Source organism: Aquila chrysaetos, chromosome 10, assembly GCF_900496995.4.
Source record: "Aquila chrysaetos chrysaetos chromosome 10, bAquChr1.4, whole genome shotgun sequence".
Lineage (NCBI taxonomy): Eukaryota > Metazoa > Chordata > Aves > Accipitriformes > Accipitridae > Aquila > Aquila chrysaetos.
The window spans coordinates 16,581,213-16,606,251 of record NC_044013.1 but is presented as its reverse complement, the minus strand read 5'-3'; the positions used below and the strand labels follow the sequence as shown (position 1 = coordinate 16,606,251).

The window sequence follows — 25,039 nt, the reverse complement described above, 5'->3', positions numbered from 1 at the left end:
ATATTTTTATACCTGTTAGAAACTTTTATACTAGTTTAAAAGTTTTATACCAGTTAAAAAGCAGGACTGGCTGCAGGAGTAAAAGAAGACAGGATTTAGCTGCTAAAGTGTAGGGCTCTGGCAAATGTACACAACCATTGCAGTATTAGGATTTATTTTGTTCAAACTACCCAGGGCGTTGCTGCGTGTTATACTGCGTGGCTGGAGAGAGGCACAGTAAAACCAGGAGACAGAGCCTGAGCTAAAATATCAGCTGGGGGGATTGGGTAAGATCATAAAGTACTGAAGGAACAACTTACAGAATATAAAGACTGTTGGAGTGAGCTCATCGGTGATGTACACGACAGCTCAGTTGTACAGCGGGGTGTAACTAAATAGAAAGTGGACCAGCACAAAGCAGCGCTTGTGCAAGTTCAGATACTTTGGGAGGTTGTGCTGTTCAAATTGTGCCAAAAAAAATCCCAACACTCAGGAGGAACTGTACACTTACACAAGAGGGACTATAGTTCAGAGCAGGAACATGCAACCAGGATCTCAAGTACAGAACACTGTTGCGCTGACCTGCTAGTTATACGTAATACCAGCAGAACATTGCTGTAAGCCACAAAGTCAAGGCAGCCCCAAGGTCTTTAGTGTCTTCAGGGTCAAAACCTATGGCTGGGTCATTTAAATTAGCAGGTTACCTTTTGTTTATACTTTTCTTCTTATGAATATCTTTAATTATAGCCTTCACCATAAATCCCAGCTTCCCCAGTTTGCATAGGAGTTGCCACACAGCATTTCCCACCCACTGCTCGCTGTTGGAGCTCAGTGCCAGCTCACAGCATCACCACAGTGCCAGTGCCATCTCCCAGCTTCATATGCAGTGTTCTGGCAGCACTGCAGCATTTGACCACTTACCTTTGAAATATACCTTTGTCTGTGCTCCTTGAAGTTGTGACACAGGGTTGCACGGGAATTTTCCTGTCGCTGATTGTCTCCGTGTCACTCCCTCTCTGTAGCACACGCAACAAGTAACAGGAGGCTCCTGGCCAGAAGGCCAGGCCAGCAGTCCCTGCATTGCACTAGCCCACTCCCCAATTTTTTTTTTGTATGCATTTGTAATCAGGGACTGAAGCTGGTTGCGCAGCAGAGCCGAGGACACCAGGACTTGCTGAGGTTCTGGTGCATACAGTACCAGTGCAGGCTCCCCTCTGTGTGTGCTGCCCAGCCTCGTACCAGTTTCTGTTTGCTCCTCAGTAAATGGCAATCAACAAAGGAGAAATATCAACTTCCTCAGATGCTACCTGCTGCCCTGGTTCAATAACTAGGTCAGCTAAAGGTTAAACCCGCCGAGGCATGAACAACAAGTTTAAATTAAAAAAAAAAAAAAAAAAAAAAAGGAAAACACAACCAAGGCCCAGAGGGAAGGCTGGAGCAGATTCCCAGGCCCATGGCCATAGCTCTCCCATCCCTTGCCCTCTCCTCTGTCCCTCGCCCTCTCCTCCACTGCCCTGCAGTGCTTGCAGTCCATGTCATGGCCATGCCCACTGAAGCCATGTCATGTCTAGGGAGGTAAATGCACCTCAGATGTAAATCAGTGACATTAAATCATCAATGAAACTAGCCTGTTTGCTTCAATGTACCCTGCTGTGATATATTAATAACTTTTTGCATTATATAGTAAATTATGTCAGAAATCATAGTCCAATTCCAAATTCTACCATTTACCAAGCCTAATGCAACTTTAAGGACATTACACAGTATTTGTCTGGCATTTTTCAAATCAATCATGGTTTAACATACATTCACACACATTTTTTAATTTTCCTAGTGGCACGTAATTGCATCTGAAGCTTAAGGTTTTGCAGTTTTGGTAGTAAAGACACATCTAGGTTTCCACATTCATGTAGGGAATACATACTTTGGAGATAGTGTAATCTGAAGTTCTTCCACTGAGAAAATCAGAATGAGGACTAACAATACCGCCTGTGAAGCTCAGAGCAAGGTTTTAAGCAGTGAAAAAATAATTTCTGTGCTAACACTGCCATCTATTGCCACCCACTGAAAAATAGGAGACACAGTCATCGTAAATCCCTGTTCTCATCTCTTCTCCTTCTTTGCTATTTGCTGCAATGCTTTAATGTATATTTTCTCCTCACTGCTGTCTTTAATAACGTAGTGTTATCAGGGGAAAAAATGCAAATAAACCAAAATCAGGTGTTATGTCAAATTCATCTGTAGAAGAGAGGATAAAGTCTCTCCACAACAAAATCAGCAAAGTATGAATGTGTCCCTGTGGGTGATGACAGGGAGCTACTAGAGTCCGAGAGCAATCTGATCCAGTACATAAGCATAGCATGTATAAGTACATATATCATGAAAGCATGCATAGAGCCCTGATCTAACACAACAGAATTCTCCACTAGCTGGGCTCTTTCCTCCACCCTGGGAGAGCTGTACCTTTTTCTTTGTTATTCTGTCCCTCTGACCTCTTGCTATTTTCTGTGGGGTTTTTATACCTTTTTTACCTCCTGTCTCACTCATGTTAAGATCAAATCTTACCACATGATTGATTTTTGCTTGACATGGCTTCTTCATCTTGTGGTGTAGTGGTGGTTTCCTGTCCATGCAACCTGTATGTTTCCTTGCCCTGCTGTGACGGTCTGACAAATTATAGTCAATGTCTCAAACATTCGTTAAAGAACTTTGGTGGAGAAAATGGCCTCTGTAAAAACACTGGAGTTTTGTGAACAGGACAATGTGGCCAGAGGAGAAGGCCCCACGGAGGGTGGGACTGTGCTTCTCCAAAGCTGCAATTCCTTATCTTAAGTGACCAGGAGAAAGAGCACAGCGTATGCGCCTGAAGGAGGGGCCCCCACGGAGGATGGGACTGTGCTTCTATCTTGAGCAGTCATGCCAGCAGGGAAAGACAGGCAACTCCCCAATGAACCCTTCCAAAGCTCACCGACTGATTCCAGAGAACCCCGGGAACGGGAACTGCACGTGTCAAGACCACCGACTAACACACTATAGAAGAAGGGAGAAGGAGTTCTCAGTGCCCACCCTCCAGAACTGGATCTCTATGCTGGCTGGACCAGCGCTGGACCCAGGACTGGTGAAACCCTTTTCTTCTCTCTTTCCTTCTTTTCTTTCTTTCTTTTTCTCTCTCTCCCTCTTTTTCTTATCTCTTTTCCACAGTCCCTACACCTCATCCTTTTAAACATAAACCGTTGACCAAGTCTGGGACTAGGAGTGGCTCTAGCCGCCCCTGGGCTCCTCTTTGAGGAGTCCAGAAAGCAAGGGGGTCTGCTCTGAACCATGTGCCTCAACGGGAGGGCTCTCCTTCTGACACAGTTTCATGTTCCTTTTTCCGCTTCTTTTTCTAACACCTCCCTTCTCTTTTCAAACAGCGGCTTAATGACATGATGCAAGGTTCATATTGATAAGTTCACTTGTAATTGGGCAAGGTTAGCTAGGTTGAATAAATGTTGATTGTTGTTTGAACTCCCCTGGTGTCATTTCACCTTAATTCTGACAAAGGAAATCCACGAACCTGAGTTGCTCCAGTTTCGGGATGCAATACCTGGTCATGAGAGGTTCCCTTATCTGCAAGTTCTTCAAGTTCCACAACTTCCTTGCTGCATCATCCTTTTACCTTTACCATTTATCAATTTCGTAAGTATTCCTGTCACAAATTAGTAGCATTCATAGAATCATAGAATTGTTTAGGTTGGAAAAGACCTTTAAGATCATCGAGTCCAACCATTAACCTAGCACTGCCAAGTCCACCACTAAACCATGTCCCTAAGTGCCACATCTACACGTCTTTTAAATACCTCCAGGGATGGTGACTCAACCACTTCCCTGGGCAGCCTGTTCCAGTGCTTAACAATGCTTTCAGTGAAGAAATTTTTCCTAATATCTAATCTAAACCTGCCCTGGCGCAAGGCCGCTTCCTCTTGTCCTATCGTTTGTTACTTGGGAAAAGAGACTGACACCCACCTTGCTACAATTTCTTTTCAGGTAGCTGTAGAGAGCGATAAGGTCTCCCCTCGGCCTCCCTTCCTCCAGGCTAAACAACCCCAGTTCCCTCAGCCGCTCCTCAGAAGACTTGTGCTCCAGACCCTTCACCAGCCTTGTCGCCCTTCTCTGGATGCGCTCCAGGACCTCAAGGTCTTTCCTGTAGTGAGGGGCCCAAAACTGAACACAGCACTCGAGGTGCAGCCTCACCAGGGCCGCATACAATGCCCATTAGTAGTCAAACACTTAAGCCACGCAATTTTACAATACATTCCCTTGAACAAAGATTTGACTGTCTTTATTACCGCTGACATTTCCAATTAGTTACCCCTGCACCTAAAGTAAATGAGCTAAATTCAGTTCAGGAAAACCAATTGCTTTCTCCTTCCCTGACTCACGTTTTATTGTGCAGTCCTTGCTCCCACCGTCAGCTTTTAGTCAAAGTTATTCTCATTAGTAAAACCAAGATGACATACATGAGGTATGTAAGGGCTGGCCTTGGGTCTACAAAAAGACCCAAGGAGGCCTTTTTATGAACTTTGCAAATATGAATTAAAATGTTTTTAGGAGACCAAGTGTAATACAATATATTTTAAAACAATGCTTCTCCTCCGATTAACAAAATTATTCTCTTTCCTCAATTAGCGGAGTAAATTACCTTTTTTTCTCTCTCTTTTTTTTTTTTTTTACACTTCCAATTTTGATTTCTGGAAACTGGAATTAACTATGCTTTTCTGCTGAGAAACATCATCTAAATTATGCCTCTCTGTGCCGTATAGACCCTATTTCATTAAGTGACTGCATCTCCTGTACAGCTGGAGATGAAAAACTTACAGGGATGATACAGATGGAAAGGTCATTAACAGAACTAGAGAAATCCATCTGCAAATCTCACTCTGTAAAGGTTTTATGTAACAGCTCTATCTAACTGAGATGGTATTGAGTAACAGGCAGCGTGCTGAAAGTCTTCTAATGCTTTCCAAAGCCTGGATTTATGGATAGGGGGATAAATCACTGTATTGCTTATAGTCTGATGGATGAAGAGTAGAGAGTTCTAGAGCCTGGTGATTTATTAAATATGGATGCTGTTATGGGTTCTTTCAAAATGAAGAAAGACAGCTCAAAGAATGATTTATTCTGCATTTAGCACAATCAGTTTCAGAAATGAGCAAGTGAATACAGCTCTCTCCAGAAGTTCTTGAAAAATGTAAGGAATAAGCATTTTTCAATTAAATATCATTAGGAAAAAGTGAGAGAGATTATAAAGGTGATAAGGTATTGTTTGGTTAACTAAAGAGTTACCCCTTGACAGCTTTAGTTAGGACTTCTCATGCAATATTTTTAACTTCATGAGAGACTGTGAACCATTCCACAAGACAAACGTCTGTGAGCTGTGTAACCAGTATCAGAGTTATCCAGTTACCAGCTGATGGAAAGTTCCTCTAGTCCAATGCTCTCTCTGTCCTTTTATGATCTGAGGTTGTGGAACTTTCCTGTTCTTACCACAATTCTGGCAAATCTACAAGGCTTAGTTTGAACTTCTTACACCTTACTATGTAGCTGGATTCACATCCTGATTCCCTTGGGCTATTTAATTCTTCACCTTACTTACTAATTTTGCTAAATACATGGTAAAGGAATAAGCTGTAGCAATTTTACCACAGATTCAAGGAGCACAAAATCAAAAAATCTAAATGACAACAGCACAACTTACACAACTTCATTGGGTTTCACTGTATTTGAGAAACCCATTTGTAAGCAAAGATATCTTTGCTTTGGTTACACTTTACAGAATTGTTACTGCTTGCAACTGCAATTCTGCTTAACATACAAGAAGTGCAACATTTTTTTCCTACACATCCTGAAGTGAAGCTTATCATTCTTGACTGTTTGAATTCTCACATTCTTCCCTTACTGCTCTACAGACATGTAAGTGAATTTTTATATGTAATTTTGTATGCAAGGTTGTTGGGACAACAGTACTTCTAGGACTTATGGTGAATACCTAAGCACAACATTTGAACATAAAATTTTGAATTACTTAGAGCAATGAAAATAAAGTCTCCTGGTTATGTCCCATTAGCCCAAGGTCCTAATACCTTACTTAAATTTGCATAAACTTCCCAGTTTATTGTCAAGGGATGAATTTATGATGCAAGGTGCTTTCCAGCATAGGCAAAGGTATCATTGTTTTGCCTACTTGCAAAATATTATTCCATCCATTCTTCAAACAGCCACCACTCTAATGCAAAAAGTAAATGTAAATTCTATGCAGGACCTGCCATGGAATTAAACAGGTATTTTCAAATATCTCAAAAAAAAAATTTATGGAATATTTGAGTAACTCTGCTCTCTGTTGAAAGTGCAGCTATTGAACGTGCTTGAGCCTGGGACTTCAGAGCTACAGACAGAACTGAAGCTGTGTGTCACCCCCTGCAGGAAAAATAATACTGATGGGCTTAGCCATATGAATCCCTATAGCACAGCTCTGGTCCTGGATGTGTTACTTTGGTTTCTATACACATATCTTCTGTTCCTAACTGAAGCAATCAGAAACTTTTAGCAGATTTTAGCAAGACTGAATTTTTGGTATCTCATTAATTGCTGGTCAATAAAGCACAAAATATTTTCAAAATAACAATAATTTCATTCCCTAAGAATAGTGCTGATGAATCAAAAATGCACCTCCAGCAATTCCTATTATTAAAGACACCATATTCAAGGAATTTTGTCTTTAGCAGCAGAAGCTAACTTTAACAACTTTAAGGCATAATACACAGTTTTAAAGACTTTCAGAACAGTATAGATTGTTGCCAAAAGTTTGTACAATTCTTATAACATCAAAGAGAGTCCAGCTACATAGCAGCAATGGCACTCCACTTTTCCTCTGCTTTTTGACTGGCCAGGAGCAATCAATAAATTGAAAATACTGAACAAAAGGAATCTTTAGGAGAATTAGAATACAACTGAAAATATTGGCAAGGACCTCTCCCCATAGCTGGTTCCCAAGAACCACTATACGCACATGCTTGTGTGAAGCTGGGGTAAGAAATTGCAATTTTATCCATTGCTTGCACATTTAAATAAAGCTATAAATGCTAAGAGATAGACCTGCCATTTCATGCATCTGCTTTTGAAGTGGAATTGTTCTGTTTATTATTCCTGTGCCCTCACACCTACAGACAGACTTACAATCTGTGAAAACCATGGACTAAATGAAGAGGAAAGAGGACTGGAGAAACTAGAAAGTAACTAACTAGTTTTTCCTTGCCTCAGGAAGAAACACACTCATGCACAAAGCAATTACTAAAGGATTATTAAACGGAAGCAACCACAGGCATTTATATTTCCTGTCTCCTCTAACTCCTGTTGGTGAAAATCAAAGCCTTAAGTTTCAAAACAATGCAAATTATGAAACTAAGTTACAGTAAAGGAGTCATATTTGACAGCAGATTTATTGCTAATTAATACAATTTTACAGTGATTTCTGATAGTTCTGTTCACTTAGATTACTTTGATTTGAAGGTATATATTTGTTAAGAAGTTGGAAACAACAGAATGTGAACACCAAGGCAAAACTACCAAAGAAGGATACAGAGGAAAAGACCAGGACCTCTTTATTAGGCTCACTGCTTATATTACTATCGAATATAAAAGTAGTCCTCTTTTTTAGGAACCAAAGTAATTATGAGTATTTATTTTACAATTCCAAATTTCTTGGGAAAAAAGGTTGCTATATATTTCTATAAATTGATCTGTACAGACAAAGGGTTCTTATTTGAAAACTACAAAGTATTTAATCAGATTACAAAAAAAAAAAAAAGACCATAAAGCTTTTAGTTTATAGAAATATATCTACAAGCGCAAGATGTACATTCCTCACGTTCTTACTGGAGCTCTGCAATCCGCTGGAAAGTTGGGAGATTTATGTTCTTCTTCCTTCTATATAAAAGTTATAGATTTCATTGCCAAACTCCTGTTCGCTGTTGGTTATCACCAGCATGCTCAAAAAACATGAAGTCCTAAGAAGGAACCAAAAAGCAAACAAAACAAATACTTCTTAAATGTGATTCTTAGTTCAGAGATCTCCTGGTTGCTTTGCAAGGTATTCAAAGCACCTTCCTCTCCGAAACCTCAAATGATAAGAAGGTGGGGGCACCTCTCTCCACCCTCCCATCACCTGGGTTCTGTCAGAATAGGACACCCACAGAGAGAGAAAGAGGTGGTGAAAGACCTACATGGAAACTTTAAACTATCACTAGCCAAAGCTATGCTTCCTTTACTCAGGACTCCTGCCCTGGCTTTGTTCAACCTGACTCAGTCCCCTCAATTTTACCTCAAACTGGCGTCCATCATAATGGTCACTATCTTTAGTTTACATCTGGGGGCCCCATTTTCTGTGTCTGGAGTCCTGGGTTGCTCGCACTCACTAATGCTGTACTTCATGCACATGGTAGCACACGAATATGCACAGCTAAGGAAAACCTGGTTCACGCACAGGGCTGTTTGTTAGAAGCTGGTAAGAACTTTCCAAACTCATGGTGCTTCACATGTCCCTTTCCTCCTCCTCTGCAGCTCTGCCAGCACAGAAGCACTTTTTGAAATGGTACCTGATGCTGAATTGCACAGGTAAGTGGAAACACGAGTGTGTCACACACTGTTTTCAAAGAGCAAAGTGAGCTGCGCTGCAGTATTTGACATGACGGAGTCAGAGTGCAGCAGAAAAGTCCTGTATCGAGTTAGATGTGCCTTGCCTCCACAGAAGTCCCTCCCATTGAAAATTACTCCTCTGAGAGCATTTAATCCAGCTCAGCTCAGTGCTTCACATGCTTTCAAAAAGGAGAGTCAGGAGGAACTGGCTGCAGCATTCAGCTGTCCAGTTCACCAGCTCAGCAGGCTGCTCTGGCTCTGGATGGGTCTCTTGGCTACTGCTGATCTTCACTTTTCTGGTCTCCCCATCCACAAAAACATGCTTTCCTCTGCAAATGAGTCTGTAAGGAGTCTTTCCTTTACAAGGTTTCTCAGTCCCATCACGTATGAAGCTCTGCTTAAATACAGTTAGCGCTTCATGTAGTCTAGAATAAGCTTACTATCTGAAATAATTTCTTTGTTGCCCTCCATGGTTAGTTTTACACACAGGAAGTTCACAACAAGCTGTCACCCACTTCAAGGAGCTCAGAGTCAAATCTTTTATCAGCACAACTTGAACATGGAGATGAGTTCATATTCAAGTATCAGTGAATGACAGACTTACGATAAGGAAACAAGCACCGATCATGACAGCTTTCATTTTTACATTAAGGTCCATTGGGAATGTGATTCCAAAGTTATCTGCATCTGTAAAGGCTTCTTTCAAAAACCCAGTCCACTGCTTAGAAATCCTCCCAACAGTAGAAGTCTCATCCACAGACTTCACCTAGTTTAATACAAAATTAAAAGAACAACATCAAATATGTCATTCGTAATATTCCCAAATCCTTTTCATGATAGATCCATTTGAAAGCTTCAGGTTGTGTTATTTGAATTGATGCAGCCATTGAATGCAACTGTTTGTACCAAAAGGCAACCTTGACTATCAGAAAGTCAGTCTTAAGTAGCACAGACATGAACTTAATTCTAAACCTGACTGTGGAGTTCAATGCTTTAATGGTGTTGGAAGACAGCTACCGCACGCACACACACACACTCTGCTGGAAGTGTTGTCTTTTAGCCAAGAGAGTGAATTAGTTTATCCTGCCATGTATCAGGAACTGCTCAAGTGAAAATTAAACAAATTACATTCTTCTGTTGCGAAGCAGAGATTAGCCCTTTGTCACCATTATGTTTCCTAAAGTTAGAAGACCCCGGTCTTCAGGGTCATGTGAAAGACTAGTCCCCAAAATAAAATTATACCAAATTTGCTTTAGCAACTCTTTGCAACATCATTTTAAGTATTAAATGGTAGACTAGTGTATCTAGTAGGCCTGTCAGTCTGAGGCTGGAAGGAGGATCCGGGGAACTACAGGCCTGTCAGTCTGACCTCGATGCCAGGGAAGGTTATGGAGCAGATCATCTTGAGTGCCATCACACGGCACGTACAGGACAACCAGGGGATCAGGCCCTGTCAGCATGGGTTTATGAAAGGCGGGTCCTGCTTGACTAACTTGATCTCCTCCTATGACAAGGTGACCTGCTTAGTGGATGAGCAAAGGCTGTGGATGTTGTCTACCTAGACTTTAGTAAAGCCTTTGACACTGTTTCCCACAGCATCCTCCTGGAAAAACTGGCTGCTCATGGCTTGGACAGGTGTACTCTTTGCTGGGTAAAAAACTGCTGGGATGGCCGGGCCCAAAGGGTGGTGGTGAATGGAGTTAAATCCAGTTGGTGGCCAGTCACAAGTGGTGTTCCCCAGGGCTCGCTATTGGGGCCAGTTCTCTTTATCAATGATATGGATGAGGGGATCGAGTGCACCCTCAGTAAGTTTGCAGATGACACCAAGTTGGGAGGGAGGGTTGATCCGCTCGAGGGTAGGAAGGCTCTACAGAGGGAGCTGGACAGGCTGGATCAATGGGTTGAGGCCAGTTGTATGAGGTTCAACATGGCCAGGTGCCGGGTCCTGCGCTTGGGTCACAACAACCCCATGCAATGCTACAGGCTTGGGGAAAAGTGGCCAGAAAGCTGCCTGGTGGAAAAGGACCTGGGGGTGCTGGTCAACAGTCGGCTGGATATGAGCCAGCAGTGTGCCCAGGTGGCCGAGAAGGCCAACGGCATCCTGGCCTGTATCAGAACTAGTGTGGCCAGCAGGAGCAGGGAGGTGATCATCCCCCTGTACTCGGCCCTGGTGAGGCCGCACCTCGAGTGCTGTGTTCAGTTTTGGGCCCCTCACTACAGGAAAGACATGGAGGTGCTGGAGCGTGTCCAGAGAAGGGCGACAAGGCTGGTGAAGGGTCTGGAGCACAAGTCTTCTGAGGAGCGGCTGAGGGAACTGGGGTGGTTTAGCCTGGAGAAAAGGAGACTGAGGGGAGACCTTATTGCTCTCTACAACTACCTGAAAGGAGGTTGTAGCAAGGTGGGTGTCAGTCCCTTTTCCCAAGTAACAAACGATAGGACAAGAGGAAATGGCCTCAAGTTGCACCAGGGGAGGTTTAGATTGGATATTAGGAAAAATTTCTTCACCGAAAGTGTTGTTAAGCAGTGGAACAAGCTGCCCAGGGAAGTGGTTGAGTCACCATCTCTGGAGGTATTTAAAAGACGTGTAGATGTGGCACTTAGGGACATGGTTTAGTGGTGGACTTGGCAGTGCTAGGTTAATGGTTGGACTCGATGATCTTAAAGGTCTTTTCCAACCTAAACGATTCTATGATTGTGATTCTATCCACTACTTAATGTGTATGAAAATAACAATGCATTAATCACTATTATTTTTAAGTGGAAGATGTAACTCTTCAGTCATTCAAATCTATATTTTAGGTCTAAATTATCTTGATTTCCTTGGTCATTGAATGATTATTAAATGATTAGATGAGTGGTTGTAGGAAGTCATTTTAATAAATACCCAATACAGCTGAGAATAAAATTTTCTTGTGAGGGCCTAACATAATAGATTCAAAAAGATTTTGCTGCTAAATATTTCAATTAAGAGATTTGTGTGCAACCACAGAGAATCAGTCTCACTGATCACTGATGAGTGGCTCTAAGATGTCATTTCTGGAAGTTTATCTGGCTTATCTAGGGTAATCTAGATATCTAGAGAAGTGAAGTGATTACACTAGCATTAAAAGATTATGTACTAATTACTTAATATATACTACAGTTCAGTTGACAGGTAATAAGTCGAGCAACAAACTACTATCAAACTACTATCTGAAAGAAGATACAAACAAACAATTTTTAGCATTGCATACCTCAAAATGAATGTCTTCACAACAGCTGCAGACAACACATGGGCCAATAATTTTCAGTATATCCATTCTTTTCTCATCTTGAATGGTAAACTTTGGTAGGCAGGGATGCCAGTTCTGGACAACATAACCAACTGGTGTTCCTGGAGGTGCCTGAACTTCCAGCTTCACAGGAAAAAGAAAATCGCCATGTGAATGTTCATGCTTTGATATACTTGTTAGACAAAATCCACACTAGCACACAAACCAAACACTAGTTTTTTCCACAACAATCTGGTTTTCCAATGCATGAAGCTGCATGGGATTTTCTGTGAACATTTTCAGAAAACTGCACACAAATTGCAACTTTTGCCTTCACTGAAAACAATAAGATCCTCCTAAGGCTGTGGAGCAAGCAAGGTATGTATCTACAGTAGAAAGATCAAAGTCTAGTCATGAAAGGCTGTGAGCATCCTCAAAGCATTCAGTGAAGACATCGCAGGATGCAGCTACTACAAATCCCTCAGTAAGAATTCTGAGTAGGCTCAGATTTGAGGCTTCAGAAGTTGCATCACCCCATAATTATTTTAATATTAAAAAAGCTCATCGTTTCATGTGTTGAATTTCACTACAGCTTTCACAGCAGTACAGTGAAAACTCTAGCTGTTATTTTATGAAAACCGTTGCCCAACTCTTACACCACAAGTCCATCTCCAGCACAGATTTCAGCACTATCCACGAGTTCCCTGACATGCTGTTGAATCAAATTTTTCATTACCATAATCAGAAGTGGCCAGAGCGAACCTAACTGTTGCAGCACACTAGCTTCTTCCCAGACCAAGGAGACGCCATGCACAAATCCCACAGATCTCTTTCCCCACAACTTACAGACAAAACCTGACTTGTTTCACCTCACCTCCTGATTCAAGACAACCTCATCTTAAAACTGCACAGGTGGACCATGTCCCATGTGAGGGAAGATGGCAAGAGGGAGCAACTCACCTCCTGTAAGCAGCAGGGAAAGCAGCACGAAGAACACCGGAGGGGTCTCTGCAGCGTTATCACCTCATGGCCCAGGTTGTCTATAATCCGGATGTTGAAGGGTCGTGATGGCCCACAGCAATTCCTGGTACAGCAGTCAGTGTCCTCTGCTGCAAAATACACCCTTTGCCCCAGCGTATTCTTGATTTCATATTTGTTGTTTGTTTCAAAGCCAGTCAAAACTGAAAAAAAGGAACAGAACTGTTAAATTTCTGAGGTGCGTCTGGTCAGAAAAGTCACCATGCTAACTCTAAAGCTACCCTTTGGGAAGGCAGGCCTCACTCAAACGCTGTCAGAGGCAGCTACAGGCAAAGGAAGGTGGCGGGGAAGGACCCTCAAGCACAGAAGCCTGACAGAGAAGTTCAGAGAGGAGAAGACACCATGAATGCAGCAACACAGAAAGAGCATGGAGATGTCCATCAGTCCCCTCCCACCAGACACGGACACCTACTGCCAGAGCAAGCACCACAATTATAAATAACACAGCATGGAAGATTCCCAGGGAAGAGCTGAAGGGATGAGAATTAAATAAACTTGTGTATTTGTGGGTGAAGCAAGAAAAGGGCTCTAGAGGGCACAAATACGTTCAGAATGAAAAGGCCACCAAAAAAAGCCTCGCAGTCAAGATTCACGGCAGCACAAATAGAAAACAACAAGAGCCAGGACAGAAATTTTGATTAATTTCTCTAACAAATGAAAGTACTCTTTGAAGCATTATGGAAAGAAAACACAGCAGCATTAGGTGTCAGCCGAGATGGATGGTCCATCTTATTTCTTCTATTTGAAAGACACAACATGACTTTGATATTCTTAAAGTGAACAGAATGAGGGGAGCAGAAAGCAAGCAGTTCAGTTCAGTAAAACAGCAGAATTGCCTGGAAATGAGATTGGAGCCACATGCCAGTCTATGGAATTAGATGGAGTAAGAGAGGACAGAAAAGACGCCCTTCAAGTAGGGAAGAGAGGCAAGTAGAAATCATGTGAACGAATAACATGGGAAATGTGCGACTTCAGCTATAAATAGCTACCAAAACTATTCAGTCGCATTGCTATGTATCTTTTAAGATACAGAACCTGCTTAAAATCCTTTGCTCTCCTCTTTTCTCCTTCCTCTCCTCCACAACTTCTGCAGGAATTGAGACAGATAAGAGAGGCAGGAAAAAGAAAGATGGTGATCGACCTTAAATATGTAGTGTCAAAGAAAGTCTAAATGTTACCATTCTTGGGATTATTAGATTTAAACATTTCTCTGTTATAAATACTTTTCACTTACTCTCAAGAAGTTCAATTTGCTGATGAATTAATATCTGGTCAATCTGTTTGTGGTTGAAAAATTAAACAGAATAAATAGTTAACAAGTTGTAACTAAGAGAAATCTGGTTTTAAGAAGCATTGCTGTTTCATTTCAGAATGCAGATTTATTGATCAATACTTTGTCTAAAGGCAGGTCATCTACTGGTAAAGCTGTGGAAGTTGCTCCATCCCCCCTGCCCTGTTCTCTGTCAGTTTAGTAGAACAGCGTTTCAGAGCACCAGAGCAGATGGCAGAAGTTGTAGCCAAGCTAGCCTGGTTACAAGCATGCAGGGCTAATGTGCCTGTGCTCCTTTCAGGACTCGGTAGCTCAGCTACAGAGCCTCACAGAGCCTCTGACACCACATATCCCAGATGCCTGGGATATCAGGAGTCCATACAGACAAAAGCAGGAAACTGAGAAATTTTAGAGCAGAAGCTCAGCTACTGCTCAGCTCTAAGTGAAACTGGGGAAAAGTCAGCCTCTCCTCACTGATGCCTTTTTTTTTTTTTGAGCAGTTTGCAAAACTGGCAACAGTACATCAGTGTTAAGCCTTGATATTTGCTCCTAGTGATGAGATGAACTGTACTTTTACAGTACAACGACATATTCTGCAATGTGGAAACAATTCTTATTTTGCTATTAGCATCCTCCACGTTGTGAAGTCTGACTAGCGCCTCTCCTAACATTATGAAGAGGTGTGAAGAAAGCATCATGTAGAAAATTAAGCACCTCTAATGTGCTACAGTTGCCCATATTACATATATATTATATACACCTTGCCAATTCACATTACATCTCACAAACAGTAGCTTCAGAAATCAGAAGGATGTATGATAGACCTGTGCCCCCAGTCCTTTAGCATCTCACTTGGCAGGAGAGCACTCTGTGAAGTGCTGCAGCCATAACAGGCACCTCCACACTCAAACATGCATCAATCACATTACAAAAGACTTCACTTAGCAGCCCAAAAGCAGCAACCCACGGAGCTGCAACAAAGGCAGATGCTTTTCTTAGCTTTCTTGATGGATGGAGGCTGCTTCTCAGGTGAATACCTGTTCTCTGGGGAAGGAGGAAGGGTGCAGGTACCTGTGTGAGGTATTCCAGTCCAGGAGGGCAGTTGGGAAGAGAAGGAGGGATAGGCATCCAGATAGTCCCCTCCTTCACAATGGGCTGGTTCTGGATGGGTGGAACAGCAAGTCCAGCTGGGACTCCCATGGCCTGTACCTGGAAGCCATAGCTCCCCATGCCTGCGACACCTAGGGTGGTAGGAGAGATGCAGTTATGAAAGTTAGATGTTGGAAAAGAATTGCCCCATGGATCTTCAAAAGATTAATTCATTCACCATTTTGAACTGTGAAGATCCTTATACCTACAATGTATTTCAGTTATGAATACTACAACCTTCGTGAAGGAAGTTACACTGGATTGGGAAGTTCTAATCCCTCCAGACAAAACCAAACAAAATAAATAAATGCATCATTCTTGAATATAGCAGAAATTTTATTCACATAAAGATAGGCAATTCAAAAATTAGAAATAAATAAATGAAGGTTATTTCTAAGTAGAGAAGACAGAATACCTTAAAATACATGAAAAGTATTGGCATTTACAAGTTGTCAGTTGAGCAAATGAGGAATTCTAAGACAAAGTTTTCCTGGAATTACACCTTCTACTTATGTGATAGGAAATGTCCTTTTAGCAAAGTTCATGTGCAGTTTTCAAACCAGATGAGTGTGATGTCGTCTGTTTAATGGATTCTCTTTCAAAACTCAGGAAAACTCCTTCATGGAGGAGGTGCATAGTAAAGGAAGAAATAGTTCCACATGTTGTGAATGCCAAGGAAGTCTTCTCCTGCTAGCGCTCAATTGGAAACACAAGCTCTGATGAAGCTCTTCAGGGTCTACATGCTCAGCACCCCACCAGATGGCACACACAGCACTGCTCACAACCCATCCCACATCCCCGGGGCTGTGCACAGAGCCCTGCCTTGCTTGCAGCAACACGGCCTGTGCTACAGAGATGTTTTATGACCTTGTCGCTGAAGCTGCTGAAGTTGCTATTGAAAGTTACAGAACAAGAACTGTATTTTTTCCCTCATTTAATATTTTCCTGGTAGGCAGATAGGCTTTCAATCTGATGCAGAGGAACCTTGTATTTTACTCAGAAGCAAGCACAAAGCAGAAGCCACAAAGAGTATTTTTGTAGAGCTGTACAAAGACAAATAGTTCGAGATAATGACTTGTAGGCTTATCTTTAGCCTAAATCAGTTCAGCACCAATGTTTCATATTACATTACAATACATGGACTATACCATGTGAAAGCTCACTCTCTGGCCATAAGCAGGACAGTACCTCAGGTGATGTAAACAGCTGTGCCTTAAAACTTGTGGGTGGCAGGATCACTCACCCCAGAGAAGGATCCACCATTATGGAATACTGTGCTGGTTTTGGCTGGGACAGAGTTAATTTTCTTCATAGTAGCTGGTATTAGGCAATGTTTTGGATTTGTGCTGATAACAGCGTTGATAACACAGGGATGTTTTCGTTATTGCTGAGCAGTGCTCACACAGAGCCGAGGCCTTTTCTGCTTCTCACCCCACCCCACCAGCGAGCAGGCTGGGGGGGCACAAGGAGTTGGGAGGGGACACAGCCGGGACAGCTGACCCCGACTGACCCAAGGGACAGTCCAGACCATAGGACGTCATGCTCAGCATATAAAGCTGGGGGAAGAAGGAGGCAGGGGGGGACGTTCGGAGTGATGGCGTTTGTCTTCCCAAGTAACGATTACACATGATGGAGCCCTGCTTCCCTGGAGATGGCTGAACACCTGCCTGCCCATGGGAAGTGGGGAATGAATTCTTTGGTTTGCTTTGCTTGTGCGTGCGCGGCTTTTGCTTTACCTATTAAACTGTCTTTAGTTCAACCCACAGGTTTTCTCACTTTTACCCTTCCGACCCTCTCCCATATCCCACTGTGGGGGAGGGAGTGAGTGGCTGCGTGGTGCTTAGTTGCCAGCTGGGGCTAAACTACAACAAATACAAAATCACTTTTATGTCTGAGCACAGGCTTTGCACAGAAATTGACTATCTACTGCTATTGTGTGTAAGTATATGCGCATACAATTATTCAAAACGAAAAATGCTCCCCTGACCTTCATCGCACAGGCAGCACATGCTCATTCCCTGCTGAAGCTACCTGTACTTGCAGACCTCAGATTGCCTTGCCACAAGGTACACAATTTTTGAATTAGGAACAGCACAGTAACTTAGGCCAAACTTTTTGCATTTTATCTGTAACCTATTCTTTGAGCCTGATTGTTAGATATTGCTCATTGTGATTTGGTTCTTCAGAAAGCAGTTAGTTGCCAGAACATGAGAAGCTATTTAGGAGCGGTGCATTTTGAATATGGGGCAGAAAGTGAGATAGAAGAGGAGAAAAGCAAATGAGTGAAAGTGTAAGGTATAACCACATGCAAAGTACAGCGACAGAGTAGTAAACAGGAACAGAATACATGGACCAGCAGAACTGCAAGGGGAAAATAGTTTTTTTCCTCAGTTCTGGATTTCTAGAGAGAAATAAAGTGAAAAACTAAAATAACATGTTAATTAAAAAATCTGATCATCAGCAAGAAGCTGCCACACATTAATTGCTTTGCATCAGTAACACCTCGCTAACAAACTTCCCACAGTGACCACTGAGGAACATCCAACATTTTTAACTTCTACCACTGTTGGTACCGCTTACCACACGCTAACATGTAGCACCAAGAAGGATGGAAGATGACTTTTCAGCAAAACAGAAATTAACAGAAACTGTACAGAATAAACAGCAGAAAAGTAAATAAGAGCTGGTCACCCTAGTGAAACCTCCTACTTCCCGTGCTTATTTCCTGATACAGCAGATTTGTAGCCAAGCAACCTACCTTGGTAAGTCCCAGGTATATACTGTGGGTGGCCATAGGGGACTTGATTTCCTGGCTCATAGTTAGCGTTTGAAAATCCAGTTGCTGGGGCAGGTTTATGTGCTGGAAGAGTGGAACATACACTTTGAGTATTGCTCAGTTCCTCCCACCCTAGGGTGAAGGATCCAAAACATTGCCTCCTTTTTCAGGTAGATATACAAGAAAATTAAGTAACTGTTTTCTGTATAGCAAAAACTACATAACAAGCTTGTATTTATTCAAATATTAAACGTCTTACTGGAACTTAAAGGAGTTCTGATCCTTAAACTGCAGAAAAAAGGCAGGTATTGCACATGATGTCATGAAGATGTCACAGAACCACAGAATCATTTTGCTTGGAAGGGACCTCTTGAGATCACCTAGTCCAAATCCTGCTCAAGCAGGGTCAGTTCACTCTGTCTGGAGCAGAGGTGCCTTTGTTCGATTATATTTAGAAGGAGGCTTTAATTCAAAGAATTGCCCGAGAACTGACAGGCTGCCCTCCTGTACAGAACAGACTGGTAATGAGCCATTTTCCACTACATAAAACATCTTCCCCCAATTTCTTCAAGTTAGGACTATTCTAATGCCTCACCAGCAGACTCAGAGGGTTATGGATTTAAAAACAATTACCAAGTTCAGTTTGTAAGCAGAAATAACTTGAATTTCAAGATGATTTATTTATTTTATTTAACTTCAGAAATCAAGATCTGAAAATGTAAGCTATATGTTTTGTAAATGATTTCATTTTAAAATGTAAATAATTTCCATTTAAAACATTCATACATATTTTATAAAATTAGAAGGTAAAATGATAGCTAAGCTAATATTGCCTGAACACCTCGGAAGGATCCATGCTATCTTTCATATTAACAAAAGATGACATTTTGTTTTTATTTTACTCACCTTGCATTGCTGTGGATCTGCTTATAATTGTTCTGCAAAACAACATTTTTATTTCATGGTTTTTTTAATATATAATTTCACACAAGAGTTATTCAAAATTCTTTATTACTGATGAAAGGTACTTGCCTGTCTAAACCATATGAGAAAGCTGAATTACAAACACAAGCTTTAAATATCTCAGCTTCCTTCTAGGCTATGTCTCCACCACAATGTAAGTCTCAATTATCTATGCCTGCATTCATGAAATACCCTGAAACCATCCTCAACTCAGAGGAAAGCATCGGGATGTGCAGTTATTTCATCGCAGTGCAAGACTCCATTGTGCAGCCATTCAGAAACATCATGCAATTCATATGAACCAATTACTGCAGTAATTTCAGAGCAACTGGTTTAGAGTATTGATGTTGACTACAAAACCTGCTTGGGTAAATCCTGGAGCAGCCGTGATGCCATGCTACCACCTATTCAGTTCTTTATGCTTTTCCACTTCTGAAGTGGTACTACTAAATATCACGTATCCAATTTTTGTCTCCATATGATAGATAATAAAAGGTGGGCTTGCACAGGCCAGTGGGCTTCCACAGCAGAATATCATGAGTGAAAGGGCCAACTGATTGTCTCTTTCTTTCTACTCTTCCAGGGTTGCCAAAATGAGTTTTAAAAAAAGCAGAAAGAACATTTACTGATGCCAGCATCAACCTTGAGAGATACTCCTTTCAGTCTCTGGCGTAACAAGAGAAGGAAGACAATGGCAGCAACTTCTATTAAAGACAGAGGTCCAAAATAGCCAGGAGATCCATAAGTGGAAATATAAAAAAGAACGGTATAGGAGCTCCTTTTTATAGGATCTAAAGCTTTAAAGTAAACAATAAACCTAGTTATTCTTTAAAAAGAATGCGGTTCAAGTTAAACTAGTAATATATTTTGTCTGTTACAGTTCTTCCAACTAGTTCAGTTCAATGAAGATGGTCATTCAAAGTTGGAAATTAAACTGAAACTGAAAGCAGTTCCTTCCTGCTTTTCACTCCGAGAGTAAAAGCAGATGTCACAAGAGGATGTTTAATGGTTCTGGGATGACATGGCATCTAGCTCACTTCCCAACTTGTACACAAGACACTCTTTGTTTAATAAATTGGTCTTAAAGTGTTCCTTTTTTAATCTATTTTTTCTTCTACTTTACTAACAAAACCACCATCCTGCTTTACGTACTTTTAATTGGATTCTGGTCCCCATATGAATACAGGTTAAAAAAAAGTAATAGGAAATAATTTAAAATTATACATCTAATTTTAAAAACTGAAAGAACACATTTAAACTACATAACTTAAACCTTGCTCTCGCAGTTGATAGTACAGACTGACAAGTTAAATATATGACCACATTAAAATATGTTGACAAAACTACCAGCTTGTAGGAATAGCACAAATTAAAGATGAATTAAAAAAACATTATTTAAACTAGCAAAAGATCAGTTTATCAGTTTATACTGTGAGATGTTCCAGCTACCTGAACTTCAGTGAAATACTGAGAATTACAACTGAACTCTTCAGTAAATGGAGAGTAGAGACAGAATCATGTGATTTATTTAAAAGAAAGGCTTTATAATAGCCCAGAATCTTTTTTTTCCCTACAACCACATATATATGCCACTGTGCAATCTAGGATGTAGAAAATGTTGGTATGTTCTATAGCTAGAAAAGCAACAAGGATTTTACAAAGTTCAACTCCCATTTCATCAGACATGATGCTAAAGAGAGTAGTTAAGATTGTTTGTTTTATTAAAATTGTCTCTTTTTGTCTATTGCTTTTTATCTAGACTCCTTCTACTACCTCCAATTCAGTCACCAAGATTAACACATTGTCAGTCACGCTCTGCTTTTCATCTGAGTCATTTATAACGACTGTGAAATAACATAAAAATCTGAAATACCAAAGGATTGAGGAACAAAACCTCAACTTCTGTCAACCTTTATATTGCACAATATATTGTTCAGCCATGTTGTTACACATGGGGAAATTTACTTCTGGTGAAACCTCAGTCAAGAAACACTAGCAATGGGCAGAGCAGTCACCTAGAAATGTGTTGGTTCCAGCTGCCTAGGTTACACAAAGCAATGATTTGAAGCCTACATTTTCATTTCAGTTTAATAAAATGAGGCTTTACATGCTGCTAGGTGCTACTAGTTCTAGTAACAGTTTTAAAATAAATCCAGGGAACAATCATTGAAACATTACTTAGCAGGGAAAAGTAAAGGTATTTGCATTTAGCTCCTACTAATACAAAAGAGGGAGAATGCTATTTCTTTGTAATGGAGTTAAAATTCCACAGAATTAAAGAAAAAAAGAAAGAAAGTTCTTCAGCAAGTAGAAGTCCATTACTGAATTAATTTTGGTTCAACAAAAACAGTATCTGCAGAATCCCTTGTGCTACGCTGGCTACATGCTGCAACCTGAAGAATTCACAACATAAACTGAGAAAGTTGTATTGGAGTGAATAAGCTGGCCATGGTGTTCCAGACAAAGCGGCTGTATATCTTTGCGAACATCTTAAAAAAACTTTACAAGGCCCTGAGCAATCTGACCTAAATTTGAATTTGGTCTGGCTTTAAGCAGAGGAATGGACCAAATGACCTCCAAAGGTTATCCTTTCCAACCCCAATTATGCTAGGATTATAAGGGTCCTTCACATTTTATTACATTACCTGAGGTATTTGCTTACCAAACATTCCCCAAAATCCCCCAGCTGGAGTGCAGAAGGGCAAGAGGAGGGCGAGGACGAGGCTCCAGCTCCCAGCACCTCACCCCTCACTGGGGGGCTATTTTGGGTTAGAGCCATGCAAGGGAGCCTGTGCCAGGAAAAGCCGACGAGTTTTGCGTTTCTTGACAGATTCCCATAGTAACTCATAGCTCTGGGTCCACTCTCCCAAAGGGAGTATAGATGAGATACAAATACCCTCTTTTCTCTGAGGAGGGGACATACCTGCGTTCTGCTTTACACAAGGGAAAGCAGAAGTGGTTTTGCTGGCAGGGAGGAAGCACTGGGGCAACTGGAGACGCTTCATGCAAAGCGGCCGACTGATAATGAATGACCCTTACAAAATACAGTCTCTGGATGGTCTGAGGTCCCCCCGCTGTGCCTGCATGCCGGGAGTGGGAAAGGCAGGGGCTGCCCGCCCGCCCACCCTGCAGGCAGCCAGCCGCCTCTCCTAAAAACACAACTTGAACCCCCCAGCATGGCTTCCAGCCTCAACCACTGTCGCAGAGAGGAAACGAAAGACGAAAGGACCGCCACACACACACAAAACACAGTCCTTCGACTGCCAAGAGCTGCCGTTCAGCTGCGAGTTAGCAAGCTGACAGCAGACCCCCACACCTCATTTGCTGTACTGCTCACGAGAGAAACTCCTACCAAGAAGTCTCATTGTTCATACCCTGTCCCTATATGTTGTACTATCTAGAACCCTTATTGCCAGCCTTCCTCCTCATCCATAGGTGTTCCCAGACTTTCTCCCTTTGTTCTCAGATGTTGCAGTCAACTGCTGCCATAGCCTAAACCCTCTCACCCAGCACCAGCACACCCAACTGGTTCCTCACTTTGTCCTTACTTTCTTGAATCATTATTTAAATGGGTAACATGGAAGCAACTCTCAGAGGCACACCCAGGTGCCCAGGCACAGTGTTCTTCCCCCTCCAGGAGTTTTGAGCCCAGGCATTTAAGGACAGGCAAAAACTTTCGGAAAGGAAATCGAGGAAATACTGGTTCCAAAGGAAGTCAGAACGTAACTGTTCTAGTTCAGGGAACAGTAAGGAAGTAACGTCCCTAGATTATTCCTTTTTAAGAAATGGCAGAATGTCCATGTTTCTTTCCAGGCACTTTCTCATTTTCAGAACTGCGTTACACAGCTACATTTCTGTTACCCTGATGCATGTCAGTAGATATGCTGCAACTGATTTAGAGATATTTTAATTCAGTTAACTACAAAGCTTCTGGGTTTTACCAGAAAAACCAGTATACTAGCATGACAATCAGTTTCGTTTCTTATCCAGCACACTAAAATACTGCCAAGAGCATATCAACATAAGCCTCCGAGCATAAACATCATGCACGGGGCCATTTAAATACCAAGCCAGGCCCTTTCCAAGGTTTATGACTCAAAAACCAGACTTAGAAAGCCAAATAGCTGTGAGGCATGCATTAGTTCACCCTAGCTAGCTTTGCGGCACTTCTTTTCATCAACACATCATATTAGACTATTCGGCCACTGGATTTTAACCTTGACTGCTAGAGAAACAGTATATTGAAAAGTAATCTAGTTGATAAACAGGTTATTTTCTACTAAAGTTAACAAAATAGCCTTCAGAGAAGGAATGAAATGAGCTATAAGTTGACATAAAAGTATTTTGTTCTGAGAGGTACCCTCTCCCCTTACATAGGCATCTCTCCTAAAACCCGAGAGTCCCAACACCTGAGAGACAAAAAAAACAGGTCACACTCTGGGCATCCAGCCTCGCTGAGACCAGGGCACATCTCGTAACACTGCTCGCTTCACTGCTGGGTGACAGGACCACCATGGCGTGAACCCTGCCCGCTGCTGACAGCTCTCTCGAGCAGGGCTCTCCCAGGACGGCCTCGGCAGCAAGATCTCTCCTTAAACCAGTCTTTGCAAGCGAGTTACTCTGCTGAAGAGAGGAGACATTTTCTAACTTAACGTGCAATCCCCAGCTGGAAAACACGGCCCTTCTAATCATTAAGCATCCCTGTGATGAAACAAACAAACAAAAAAAAAACCAAAAAAACCAAATAGATACCTGAAAGGACCACCTAGAAGAAATCACATACGGTAAATACCTGAAAGGACCACCTAGAAGAAATCAATCACATACGGTAAAGACACTTATATTCACAGCAAAACAATACCCGTTCCCAAAGCCGAGGAGCCGCTGCAGGGAGTCCCGCACCGAGCCCCGCTTCCAGCCGCGCCGGACCCCGCCGCCGCCGCGCTCCGCTCCGCTCCGCAGCCGCCCCGCCCTGCCCGGCCCGGCGCCCCCGGAACCCCCGGAGGTGCGGGGCGGGAGCTGCCCGGGGCCGGCCCGGGGGGGCCGCGCTGGGCGGGCCGGGCCGCGCAGGGGCGGGGAGCGAGGGCACTTCCCTGTTTCAAGTAAAGCGCGGCTGTGAGCCGGACCCAGCAGCGCGGTCGCGCCTGCTCGCAGCGTTTCCCCGGCGCCGCGCCGCTGCCGAGGGCTCTGCCACTGCTGGGGGCACCGCGCGAGTCAGCACTGTCGACTCGTTTAACCGCCTTCTGTTGCTGTGGCAGCGGAACGGAAGGTCAGATGTTCGCTTAAAATGAAGTGGTGCAGTATTTGTAGAAGGTGGCAACTTCTGCCTCAGTATAACTCCTACAACTAAAATGACACTGGTGTTTTTTCGTTAAGGAGGCAGTTCAAACTTGCCCGTGTAACTGTTGTCCTTTATATGTGTATCAAATGACTATTCACAGTAGAGTATAATCCTAAAAAAAATCTTAAGTTTCCTATAATCGTTACACTATCACCTCCTCCTGTCTGAAAAAGTTTCCACTGTAACCTAAAAGTTCAGCAAAGACAGCTGGTTTCTGTCAAATATCTGTCAATGGAAGAAAAAAAAACCCAAACACCTTTGATTGGTGCTTACCCTGATGCGCTATTTCTGAAAGATCTCCTGAAAACACAGGTGATTTGTGGAAATTATTACCTTATCTTTGGTTCATTCTAATGTCTGATACTACATTAATACTTAATGGTATGGTACTATCTGGAGAAGTACAGATAGTGCAGTGCATTCACATTGCTTGAGGAAACACTTTTTAAGTCTGAAAAGGCCCGAAGTTCCTAAAAGTTTCCTAAAACTTGAAGTATTTTTTATTTCCAAAACATTTGCTTCTAGATAGTGAGTCTTACAACAAGGGGCAGTTTCATGATGCAGAATCCAGACATACGTGATGGTGAGAAGTGGGGTAA

At 42.2% G+C, this 25,039-nt stretch overlaps 2 protein-coding genes across 6 annotated transcripts in view; both read right to left on the bottom strand.

Annotated features, from left to right (window-relative positions):
- Positions 1-3,123, bottom strand: part of PLOD2 (procollagen-lysine,2-oxoglutarate 5-dioxygenase 2) — a 74,582-nt gene extending 71,459 nt beyond the window's left edge. For both annotated transcript variants that reach the window (XM_041126806.1, XM_041126807.1), the window contains exon 1: positions 901-3,123. In XM_041126806.1, the coding sequence (XP_040982740.1) occupies positions 901-1,060 (160 nt within the window). In that variant the 5' untranslated portion in view covers positions 1,061-3,123. The remainder of the gene's footprint in view (positions 1-900) is intronic.
- Positions 3,124-7,438: 4,315 nt separating this feature from the next.
- LOC115347358 (phospholipid scramblase 1-like) lies at positions 7,439-24,078 on the bottom strand. 4 transcript variants are annotated; one of them, XM_030028650.2, is made up of 10 exons: positions 23,961-24,011; positions 23,852-23,904; positions 19,043-19,074; positions 18,119-18,220; positions 15,283-15,452; positions 14,176-14,218; positions 12,864-13,084; positions 11,886-12,047; positions 9,257-9,418; positions 7,439-8,024 (listed from the first exon to the last, which is right to left on the bottom strand). In XM_030028650.2, the coding sequence occupies exons 3-10, from the start codon at positions 19,047-19,049 to the stop codon at positions 7,965-7,967; spliced, it is 927 nt and encodes a 308-aa protein (XP_029884510.1). In that variant the 5' UTR covers positions 19,050-19,074; positions 23,852-23,904; positions 23,961-24,011; the 3' UTR covers positions 7,439-7,964. The 4 variants fall into 4 exon arrangements, with proteins under 4 accessions (XP_029884510.1, XP_029884508.1, XP_029884509.1 ...); XM_030028648.2 differs by having other exon boundaries at positions 23,852-24,078; XM_030028649.2 differs by having other exon boundaries at positions 23,892-24,078.
- Positions 24,079-25,039: the final 961 nt, after the last annotated feature.